Raw genomic sequence first — 11663 nt, forward strand, 5'->3', positions numbered from 1 at the left:
ACTTTCACTTAAAGATGGCAGTGATGAGAAAAGGCAGTTAAAGTACAGAAAGAGAAAAAAACAGTATTAGTCTGATAATTGTAATTATTTCTAGGAAACCCTAGTTTTTAAAATTAAAGTAAGGAAAACCTTGAAGGATTTGGCTACTCAAAAAAGTGCATAGTGGCAACAGTAACAAGTGAAAGGAAGGATTTGCAAGATTAACTCCCTGTTGTCTTCTACTCCCACAGTTTTACTTGAATATTGTTAATTGATTGGAATAACCAAAGGCCTTTCCGTAAGGGTTGGTAATTACCATAATTCTACAGCATAAAGGTCAGCACAGCAGCTCCAAGTCCTTTAATATTAAGTGTTGGTTTTGTACCCACGCTATTAATAGCGGGAAGAAACATCAGGTGTCATTACATTGAACAGCAAATTTTGTACTTGCTGTTCTCCCAAACTAACAGCTAAATGTACGTACTTCATGTTGTGAAGCAGCGAAGTTACAGCCAGATGGGAATGCTATAAAATAAATGAGAACCAACCCTGCTGGCTGCACAGGTAAATCCAAATGTAAGGAGGTCAGAAAGACCAATTTCTTATATTTGTCATTTAATATCAGAACCATCACTTCTTGTTTCTCTCAGTGTTCCACTTGCTATCCCAACACTACTGGAACCCGCGTCAATAGTGCATCAGAGTCCTCTGTGCTAGAGGCAGATCTTACTATTTTATGTAATAACAACAATAGTACAGGGAGAGAAAAAAAACCCCACTTTCGAAATTTTGATTCCAAATAGGCATTAATTACAGAAAAATATTTCACTTAATGCTTTATCACAGGCAGTGGAAGTGACAGAAGATTTTTAGACATAATTACTCTAGTTCCTTGTTTTCCTGGTTATTAAAAACCACTAACAGTGAACAATATAATTCAAAGAGGACAAACCTCTTCCACAAGAAAATGGCCTGCGGAGAACTTGGAGCCACTTTTTAATTTTTCTGATTTTAAACTGTCTTAATCAAAACAGGCCAAGATTTTTGTCATACTGGGAGCTGAAAATGCTTTTATACTGCACCAAACATACTTCTTGTATTCTTGTCTTTATATACCAAACATTTATTTCATAGGAGATTTTTTTAGTACACAACAAAATTTAAGAGATTTACAGAATTATCATTTTGTCACCGTTCCTGTTAATACCTTTAAAAAAAAGGACTAATAGTTGATGAGAACAGGCTATCAATCTTCAGCAAAATGGAATCTAAAACAGTGTTAAACATTTTAATGTTAGGTTATGTTCTTCACATCGTTTCATAGCCAAACCTTTGATACTAATTTTTGATTAACTGTTTTAGGAACAGAATTTATTTGCTGCACTTCAAACTTTTGCAAACATTCTTTTCAACTCACTGCATGCCTCAGTAACTTCACTTCAAAGAAAATCTGAGTGGGGCTGAAGCATTAAGGCTACCTCATACACATATTTATAAGATATTTTAGAAAAAAAAAATCCAACTGAGTTATAGACTATTTTAACTTCGGGTTGTTTTTCACTTGAAGTGATAAGGTTTGGTTTGGCTTCTCTCCTTTTGGGATAAAGATCACTCATAGCAAAACATTTGGTTTTTAAATTGCCCTTTACGTCAAAGATTTAAATCCTCTTACGCTTTAGCTAAGTGGATATGCTGTAACAAGCTTCCTCGGAGGCTGCAGGCTTAAGCATGGCAGAAGACACAAGAGCATACATCAGCTCTGGTCCCCCAGTCATGCTTCAATACAAACCAATAAATTCCCCTGGTACAGAGAGGTAAATTTTAAAAAGGTGTTTGTTTTTTTAAAGAATGACAACAATGTTTGACTTTTGGGTTTAGTGCTCAAAATGTAGTTTCCTGGTATGCTTACTTTCAGAGTATTATTTGTACAGTAGAAAATTCAGCCTGATGCACTGACATGTATGGAATGAAAAAGAACGCAGGTCCAATCGAACGTGCTGTGAAGTTGTCTCTATGCCATTATTCACCTTCATTCTGCTAGCACAGCCGAGTCCCAGAATGCAGCAGCACTCTCCTAAGGTCACTCACACCTCTGGTAGACATTAGCATTTGCACTTAAACTTTTAGGTATGTTATCCATTATACAAAGCAAAATGCAGCATTAGTTATCTGGCAAGACTTTCAGTTACACGCTGTCAAGCTATGACATCAGCCAAATTCAACGGTTCTCTAGAGACTGCCTTATTAAACAAAAGAATTAATCAAATCGACTGCTTTACGTGGCTCATGAGCCTATACTCTGTCCAGGAATCTGAAGACTATCAAATCAGGGACTGAACTGTCCCCTGTCACTGAGGAATAAAGGGCAAAATCTTTGCTCAAGAGTATGCAAAAATCCTCTAACAGAGCTAGGAACATTTTCTCTCATTCTGTTTCTTAGTAAAAACATCTCAAATGCTGACAGCAAAGTTAAATATTCAGAGTAGATTTCAGTCCTCTTCCCATTTGTAATGAGAATGACACACACAAAAATTCATTACCAACCTGAACTGGAGCTACACTTTCTTTGTGCCAACAGTACATCGGGCACATACTATCACAAGGCATAGCATAATAAAGAGGTTTGAATTAGCAGAGAACAGTCACGGAATACAATTAAAAAAGTAAGTGAATGCCACTCCCCTCCCCTTTGAATTCTTTCTGATTTGGTATTGAGCATTTACACTGTTTCCAAGTGGCACTTGTGGCTCAGACCTCTGAAAAAAACTTTCCTACCTCGGAAATCCAGTTGTTCTGCAGTCACTCTGAATTGACCTAATGAAGTAGCTCACCTTTCTGCATTACATATTCTGATGCATGGTGTGTATATTTTGCAAGGGAGAAGAAAATAGAGTTAGCCATTCTGCCAAAACAGGACAGTATTAAAGAAGTGAAGGCAAATATATCTCAATTCAGCTAACAGACTGTTCCGTAGGGAAGAATCTTCCACGTTGAGCCATTTTTGGAGCAGAATGTGTAGACTTGGAACAGGGGAAACTGACACTTCTATGCAAGCTGCAATTACCCTCTCCCTCCCAAAAAGGAGCAAGTACATACCCTACACATATTTAATCTCAGAAATAAGTTGATGGGGTTTACCTGTTCTCGATGCCCACACTTGGCTGCCACTTGCAGTGACTGGAATGGAGAGGAGTGATTTCGGAGGGACGGGCAGAAGGACCGTGCTGACTCCATATGGACAGTACCCTGCCCAGTGAGTATGGCAATGAAGAGACGAGGTCATCTGATACAGAAGCTGGATACCTTGCCCCCTTCAAACCCTGTGCGAATTGTGATATAAACAGTCTCTGGATGGTAGGAATATGACTGGTTACGTTTCTTCTTCTCGTCCAAATCCTGTAACATCCAGGGGAAGAAAGTGCTAACACTGTGTGAAGGCCAAGCATGGAACAACCTCCTCTTCTTTCAGCTACAGCACTTCTTCCACGGTCAGGATGAAGGGCAGCAGCCCTTGGGGTTGTTACAGAGAAAGAAGAATGCAGCTCATTATCTAGACTGGAATCTTCCTTGAAAGCTGTTTTATCTGAAAAGCTCTGAGACAGGAGAAAAGAGAAAGTCCACTTTGTAGGCGGTGCTGGCATTTCTCCCCGAACTGGCCTGGGATGTACAGAGCGCTGGGATGTAATCCCTGTGAGGTCTGTCACAGGACTGGAGTCCAATTCTATGTGAAAAGAAATCGGGAGAACTGCCGTATCCAGGAAGGGGGTTGGAGGCTTGTGGCTCAAGTCTGAAAAAAGTATTTTGGTAGATTCCACAGGATAAAGTGCCAAAGACTGAAAGCTGAACATCTTGGTGCACCAACTGTCAGCCCAGCGTGAGTGTAAGTTTCTGTTAATGCAAGAAAAGGCTTCCAAGAGATTTTTAGATCTGCGCTGGCTGTACCTCTCAGCCACTGGAAGAATTTCAGAAGAATATGGCAGAGGTTTTGAGCTATGGATGCTTTTGGCAGGTGCCAGGAGTTTGCTAGCCATTGCAGACAGCCTGCTCAACAACGCTGTTTCTTTGGTACATTTTCTAAATTTCAAGCTGTTCAACAAACTGCACCCCTTGGCCCTCTGCCTTGGCATATGCACAGATGGCATGGCTGGTTCCGGCTCCACCGTCGGTGGTTTATGTGGAAAGTAAAAAGATTTGAGAAGTGTGTTTTCCTCTTTAGGGAATATTTCTGGGGGATTCTCAACAAAAGGCGAACTTTTAATTTTTTTGATTTTTCTTACTGTTTTCAGCTGATATGATGTGGGAACTTTTTTGCACATCCTTCCAGGCTGTCTTTTTAATGGAAGAAGTCCTCTTAATTTATTTGTAGTTCCAAAGGCACCAGGGATTCCATCATACCCTAAGTTAAGGTTCAGGTTTTCCATTTCTGAATCCTGAGTCTTCAAAAACTGTGAGCTAATACCTGCAGTAATCTTTGGCCTTTTGACTTCTTGTAAAGTGCTACATAGCTTATTTTCACTGCTTCTGACAGCAAAAATCTTCTCTGAAGGACCTTCAAACTTCAGATTCTTTGATGTCACCAACTCATTTGAAGAGCTGCGCCAGAGCTCAGAACTGTGCAACATACTTGGTTGCAGCATGAGTTTTGCTTTCTCCTGGTATTCTGACTTCTGTTCTCGTTGTGCCTTGTCTGACAGACATACTTCCATCTTCTCATAATTCTTTTGTTTAAGTACCTGACATTTCTCTATTTGATCAAGTCTCTCTGAACCTAAAGTCTCTTTTTCCTTGCAAACTGAATGACTTGGTATAGTGTCCTGGACTTCTGCAATCTCCTTGACATGATCTTCACTCTGTGCATTGAATTTGTAAGGCACACATACTTCACTGCAAACCACGTGGTTGGGGGATGATTCTTTGCAACTGTTTGATGGTATATTCATATACGGACAAAACATGGGTGTTGTATTATACTGCAGTTTTGGTGAAGTTTCTGCGTCAGATGCATCTTCAGCTTGACAACCATGCACAGTTTCTGAAAGCAGAGGGGTACCTGCTAAGTTTGTGAGCTTTGTAGCATTTTTTCTTTCTTTGGAAAGATGATTTACATTAGATCTTGGGATTTCTTCCAAAACCTTTTCATAGTTCTCAGTCCTGAGAGGGACTATTTTGCTACCAGCCTCTCTTGAATCTTCTAACGAGGCCCATAGACAATCTCCTCCATCAAAAAAAGAATCTACGGGCAACTTTCTTCTAGGGGCTACTTCTCTTCCCATCCTCTCTTGCACACACATATTTTTAAACTTCTTTCCACTGTGAGTACGTTTTGGCAAGGTCACATCCATCTCTCTTACAGGTAGCATGCTAAGCCCCTCATCTCTCAGAGTTGCTTTGCCACGTGCACGAACCCTTGAGCTTTCTGCACCTTTCCGAAAGGTGGTTGCTGTTTCATTCTCAGAAGATGGAACATTAGTATTGCTGGCCTTTCTTTTAACAGACATTGGTACAGAAAGAGGTTTTGTCACTGAAGAATCTTTGCTAAAAGCTTTGGCTGAAGATGAATCACGATTATCTATGTGTGTATTCTCAGATGACACGCAGAGCTTTTCTTTCTCAGGCAGAGAGTGTCCCATGTTCAGAGCTGATGGCGTTTCTGAATCTGCCCCAGTCTCATTAAAAGATTCTTGGTTGTCAAACTTTCCGAAACGGGATGGACCTATACCCTTCTGAACACCAGTTTCTTCACGAGGCTCAAACGTTAACTGGGGGCAAGAGTTATGTACAAGAGATTTTACTCTCAGATTTTTTTTTGTTTCTGCCTCTGAAGGCACATATGTATTTTCTGGCTTGTGTGACAGATTCCCATGACCTGGTAAGAAGGGTAAAAATTGGGCATTAACTGTATTTTCCTGGTCCTCCACCAGAAATCTTTGCTGCTCCATCTCTGGCAAGGATTGCTGCATTTTGTTTCCTGCGAACGCTAGCTCTGCTTTCTCGTTTGCACACTGGATAAAGCAAGCATGCTGTGAGCAATGCGACTTGCTATCAGAAAAGCTTTCTTCACAAGTGCCTTTATTTTCTCTTTCACATCCACTCTTGGGTCCTTTTAGATCGAGTGTCTTCTCAGTTAGATCACCAATGAAGCCCACGTCTCCTGAGCAGCCTTCATTTCTCACACCGCCCAAAGAGTCCAAATCCACTACATTATCTGTTAGAGTTCCTTGAAAATTGTCTTCTCTTGCACATTTATGCACTAACAGAGGCAGGTCGTCACTTGTTTTTATCATTATCTCTTCACTTTGATCAGAGCCAATTGATATTTTGCATTCTTCCCCAGGAGTAGCGTTAGTTCGTAAGACAGCATTCGTTTTTTTGTTTAAACTTTCTAAATGTTGCTTGCTGCCTGTAACTGCGCCATCAAACGCACTCTGACAGGCAAGATATTGTTTGCCCATTGGACAAAGGGTCTTTTCTGTTTGGCCGGCACATTGTGTTTGAATATCCAGGTTGCTGAGTAATGGACTTGAATCACAGAAGGAAGCGTTATACTCAGAGGAGTCGGCTGCCAGTGACAACGCTTCTTTATTCTTGTATGTCCCTAGTCCTCTCTTCTTTGGGCCTAATGGAAAGTGGCAAAATCCAAAATTATAGACACAGGGGTTTTTATTCAAATATCTGACCAACAGCTGTTTGCAAGTCTTATTTCTCTGATTGCCTTCAGGAGTCTTTGGAGAATCCACAGGTCTTGTTTTATCAAATGCATCTGCCTGGAGAGCACACATGCTGGTTTCTTCTTTTGCCTCATCTCTGTCACAATCAATCTCACTGCCATCAAATTGTTTCACAACCTCCATATTCTTACTTGAAATTTCTTCTCTCACCAAGGTAGCAGTAGGCTTCTCTGCAGTATAAGCTGAGGAAAGCATGTTTTCTGCTGCGGAAATGTCATTTATCCCATGCAGATCTACACCTCTCTTGCCCCAGTCACCTTGACAAGGAAGAGATCCACATACCAAAGGGAAGTGTGCTTCTGGAAAGATGATCGCCTTTTCCCTATTATGTCCAGCTGAAGCTTCTCCTTCCAAATTACCATTTTCTTCAATCTTCTCATCAACCTCAACGTTAAAAGAATGACTGTTCGGGAGAACAGCATCTCCACGTGTACCACCTGATAAACTACATGAAGTACTGGCAGCTGTACGTTGGTCTTTTACACTCCGAGTATTACAATTCCCTGTGTCGCTATGTTCATTTTCTACACCAGTGACCACTGTCTCTGTGTTTCCCACTGAAGACTTCAGGTTCTTTTGGGAAATTTGGTTTGCCATATTTGGGTTATCAAAAGTCCTGGAACTTACTGAAGACTGGAATTTGTCTTTATAAAGCACAATTTCAGCGACTTGCTCCTCTGTTGTTCCAGAAGCACCAATGGATTCTCTTCCAGACAGATCATCCCGAACCTTGTCCCCGCTTGAAACCTCATTAGCAGTACAAGGAGGACACTCGTTACGATGAGGTTCTCTTGATTTTTGTGCAACAGGAGATAGAGGTACATTTACTGTATAACTCAAATTAGTTTCTTTGCCAGTGGACAAGCTGTCATTACTGTTCGCTTCTGTAACTTCAACTAAAGTGCCAGCCAACTCTTCTGATGCGGTATTACTCTCAGATTCCTTTTCAAGCAGTTGTGCTTCAGATGAATCTTCTAGCTTGGTACTAAGATCCAGACTGCTGTAGCTACTGGGCAGAGAAATTTCACTGGAGGTATTATAAAAGCGTAGGTCTGTCTGTCCAGTTTCATGGGAAGCAGTGTTGCTGGTTTCTATCAACGGACTATTTTCTTCTATCTCATCCTTGCACAGATCACTGGCAGAAAATCGCCACTGGTCCTTTTTCAACTTATCACCTTCTGATGGGACCATTTTGAATTTTTCTTTTGAGAACTCCTCAGGAGATGAAGCAACACGACTACAAACTGAAGAATGACAATGCTCAGGATTAGTGCTCGCTTGAGCTTCAGGCCAGCTACCAACTTCAACGCTATGTCCCACAGCAATTTTCCTCCGGACTTCAGCAGCCTCTTCAAATTCAGAGCTGTGTGATTCACCTATACTAGCACTTACTTCCCTGTGATCAATTTTAGCACTAGATAATCCTTCACTCCTCACCTCTGAGACCGGCTCTACTGGTACGGATGTGGAGGTTTGATATTCTACAAACCCAGTTCCATGATCATAATGAGTCTGACTTCCAGTGTTTTGGGGAAGATACTTTTTTGGGGGTTCACTGGTAATTCCATGGACTGCAGTACTATTGTTTTCTAATGGCATATCTCTTAAGTCCAGGTAACAGATGCTGTTCAGAACAGAACATAAAACTTCAGAACTTGTTGTGGAGAGTATTCTACAGCTTTCTACTGATGACAACCTATGAAGTTCATTATGTTTAGATACTGGACCAGTACATAAGTCATGAGCACTGCTTTCTTCATCCTGCTGATAAATCTGGCAATTAGCAAGTGATACACCGAATTCATTAACATGATTTCGTCCGAGTAACTTTTCTTCTCTAGACTCCAGAACAGATACAGCATTACCCCCTGTTCTCAATGGCATGGCAGCCTGGGTTTTCAACCCAGCATAGTCATTTGTTTCTTGTGGATGCTCTGTGGCTGATTCAATGTCCGTGACTTTTAAAGGCTTTAAAAAATCTAACATGCTGGTTTCTGAAACCCCAGCTCTGGCCATGACTGTGTTTACGTCTGTGCATTCACTGCTCTCAGGTGGAAGACCTTTACTCACTCTGTCATTCCTGTTTCCTGCTTTACTAAATATCCTAGGCCCATCAGCCTTCATACCTTGTACTTCTTCAGCGAGCTTTGGCAGAGTTTCAGCTGTCACCTGAACATTTGCTTGGTGTTCTTCTGCATAAGAAAAAACATAAAGCAAATCAGAACCATATACTAATTTTGGCAGGCATACAGGTTACTAAGTTCCTTTTAGTGCGGTATACAATATGAAAGTACAGTGGTGGTTGCCAAAATGTTTTTAACACTGAGAACTGATGCTAGCAGGTCTACTACAAGCCTTCAAAGGAAAAACCAAGCTGCTCCACCACAAACCTAAGGTAACAAATGTAATCCTTTTCCACACAGACATTCCCTGTGAGCAGCAGGCATCCAAAGACCTGTACTTTTCAGATTCCTCTAACATCGAGGTAGGTGCAGGTGCAGGTCCTGTAACTCAATACATAAGAAGTCACGGCCAACATCATAATGCTTATTTTAACAGTAGAGCTCAAATGCGGGGTAAGTTTCTACTGCATAGCAAAATAAATGAGCTATGCCACAAACACCCATCGGTTTAAATCAACAGTAACCTGGGAGCGAAGCAGGGGTGAGATAGGGATGTACAACTAAAATACACACCTGTGTTCTTCAGAGATCCCGCTGTTTCAGTGAGACAGGTTCTCAAAGACTTCACCTCATGCTGGTCTAAGTGAGGGTCCCCCTGAAACACGACAGAAATAGCAGTGGAGGTGCATGCATTTTCTGAGACCTTTAGCCTGTTTCAGGGGCTGTACCTGCTCAGCTGGGTTAGTTCTGAGTAAGAAAGCCACCAAGAAACCTCAGAACACCTCAGCCCTAGCGCAGCAGCAGCCTTACGCTGCAAGCGGTTCTCACAGGCATTGGCCATGCCTTTCTGATCCTATCCATCGCTGTCACCTCACCGTTAAACGGTGATGCATCTAGAGAGGATTCGTATTTAGCAGCTAAAAGGTAAATGGCTTAAAATGCAAATTGTTGCAAATTAAATCAGAAGAGTAAGCCAGTCTCCAAGCCTGTCTCGCATCCCCAGACGGTAACTGCATACCTCTGTTGAGATGAATGTTTTTTCTGATCTTTATTAGAACTTCTCTTCTCCCACCCCTTCCCCTGTCTCCAAAACACAAACCCAGCCACAGACGACCCAGGTCAACGTGCAAAAAAACCCACAAGTCAAACCAAAACAAGACCAACAAACTATCTGTGTTTTGAAAGATGGGAAAATTCATCCTGGAAAACTGAACGACTACGGGAAAGGTAATTAACTTTATTTTCACAAGCTTTCAAATAAATCAAACAGATATCAAAATCCAGAGTTAAAACCACAAAGCATTTTAGTATTTTGCAACACCCAGTAATCAGTGTAAAACACGCACCTATGTGCCTTATCCAGGTATTTCCTGGCTGGCATGTGTGCAGTCACAATTCTTTTCTCCCCCATGTTCTCCTAGTATGTGTAAAAACTACTTCAAACTAAAGAAAAGTGATCAAGAAAGTCACTAAAACCCCCCAATTTTTAAAGAGAGAGCTTTGGACTCTTAAATATTTAGTATTCTTTGGCGTATTTTTCAGAAGCCTTTGCCTAGAAATAACATTTTTATCATCAATGTTTGCTAGAGGGGAGGAAAAAAAAAAGCCACAACCATGTGAGTCTCCTGTTTTGAAAGAGGAAACTAAGAGTGATTTCCTCTCTAATTACAAACAGTAATTCTAAAAATGAAGAATAATGTTTTAGATTAAAAACTGAATTACCAACCTGGAGCCCCCCCGTAGCACTACGCTACTATTACCAGTGTGAAATAACCATTATTCAGTGGTTACTACCTTGACTGGGGACGATGGCGCTAGTGGAATGTGCAGTACTCATAAAACATGGATACGGGGCAAGGAGCTTTCTACTTCTCGGTTTTGGTCACCGGTCACTTTTGTTCTTGGTCCTGTCACATACCTGCCTCACACCATCCCAACAGTATTTAAGAAAGGGAAAAGCTTGATATTTTAAAATAATACTGCCAGTCTTCTGAAGTACAGTCCAATTTCACACTGGACTCCTGACTGGATAAATAATGACACACGTGCCCCAAGACAGAGATAAGAAACAGGAAACCTCTGCCTAGTCACTCCAACCCAAATATGATGCAGGGAGGAATTTTTGCATTTGCTTACTTGTTTCGACCAGCTTTCCCCGGGAGTTAAAGCACAGCATTCAGCACGATCCTCCTCAGCATCTTGTGCCTCTTTGTCTTCTTTCTGGTATCCATCACTAGAACAGTCTAATTTCCTGAAGTTTCTTTTTTCATTATTTTCATCCTCTTCAAGGTCTCCAGCCTTTCGTGTAAGAAGTTCCGCTGGCCCATGAGAAATCACCTTGAGCATATCACCCAATCCCTCTGTCTTCTGGCAAAAGGTCTCTACTCCCCAAGTCCGGCGATGCCCAGCTGACGGCCCGTCACCGCGCACTAGCAGCGGCGCCGACACATCAGATTTGGCATCTAATCCAACGCTAGGCTCCGACACCGCCATAAGTTCGGTGGAGAGGCTCTCGGGCAGTCCAGTGTACAATTCCCCTACTGCAGCAGAAGAATCAAGGAGAGATTCCACCCCCAATGACAGCATCAGGGCAGCTGAAGGTCGGTCGTCCTGAGCTTTTCACAGTTTACCCTGAAAATAAAAGCACCGATAAATCAACGTACGTAGGAGTAATCGCTACGCTACAAGGAGACCTTCATTCTCGCTACGCTACAAGGAGACCTTCATTCTTCAGAATGCAAGCGTACAGTCAACCCCCTGCTTAAGAAAGGTAAATTACTTTTTAAGAAAGGAGCTGAGAAACATTTGAGTAGCTAAGCAGATGCTTCGTTAA

At 41.6% G+C, this 11663-nt stretch overlaps 1 protein-coding gene across 1 annotated transcript in view; it reads right to left on the reverse strand.

Moving 5' to 3' along the window:
• LOC104515994 overlaps nt 1-11416 on the reverse strand; it is a 15216-nt gene extending 3800 nt beyond the window's left edge. The window contains exons 1-4 of the mRNA XM_010160177.1: nt 10967-11416; nt 9404-9485; nt 6001-8899; nt 3118-5340 (exon numbers count right to left, since the gene is read on the reverse strand). Of these exons, the coding sequence (XP_010158479.1) occupies nt 3118-5340; nt 6001-8899; nt 9404-9485; nt 10967-11416 (5654 nt within the window). The remainder of the gene's footprint in view (nt 1-3117; nt 5341-6000; nt 8900-9403; nt 9486-10966) is intronic.
• Between the last annotated feature and the right edge of the window lie 247 nt (nt 11417-11663).

Source organism: Eurypyga helias, unplaced genomic scaffold, assembly GCF_000690775.1.
Source record: "Eurypyga helias isolate BGI_N326 unplaced genomic scaffold, ASM69077v1 scaffold8841, whole genome shotgun sequence".
Classification (NCBI taxonomy): Eukaryota; Metazoa; Chordata; class Aves; order Eurypygiformes; family Eurypygidae; genus Eurypyga; species Eurypyga helias.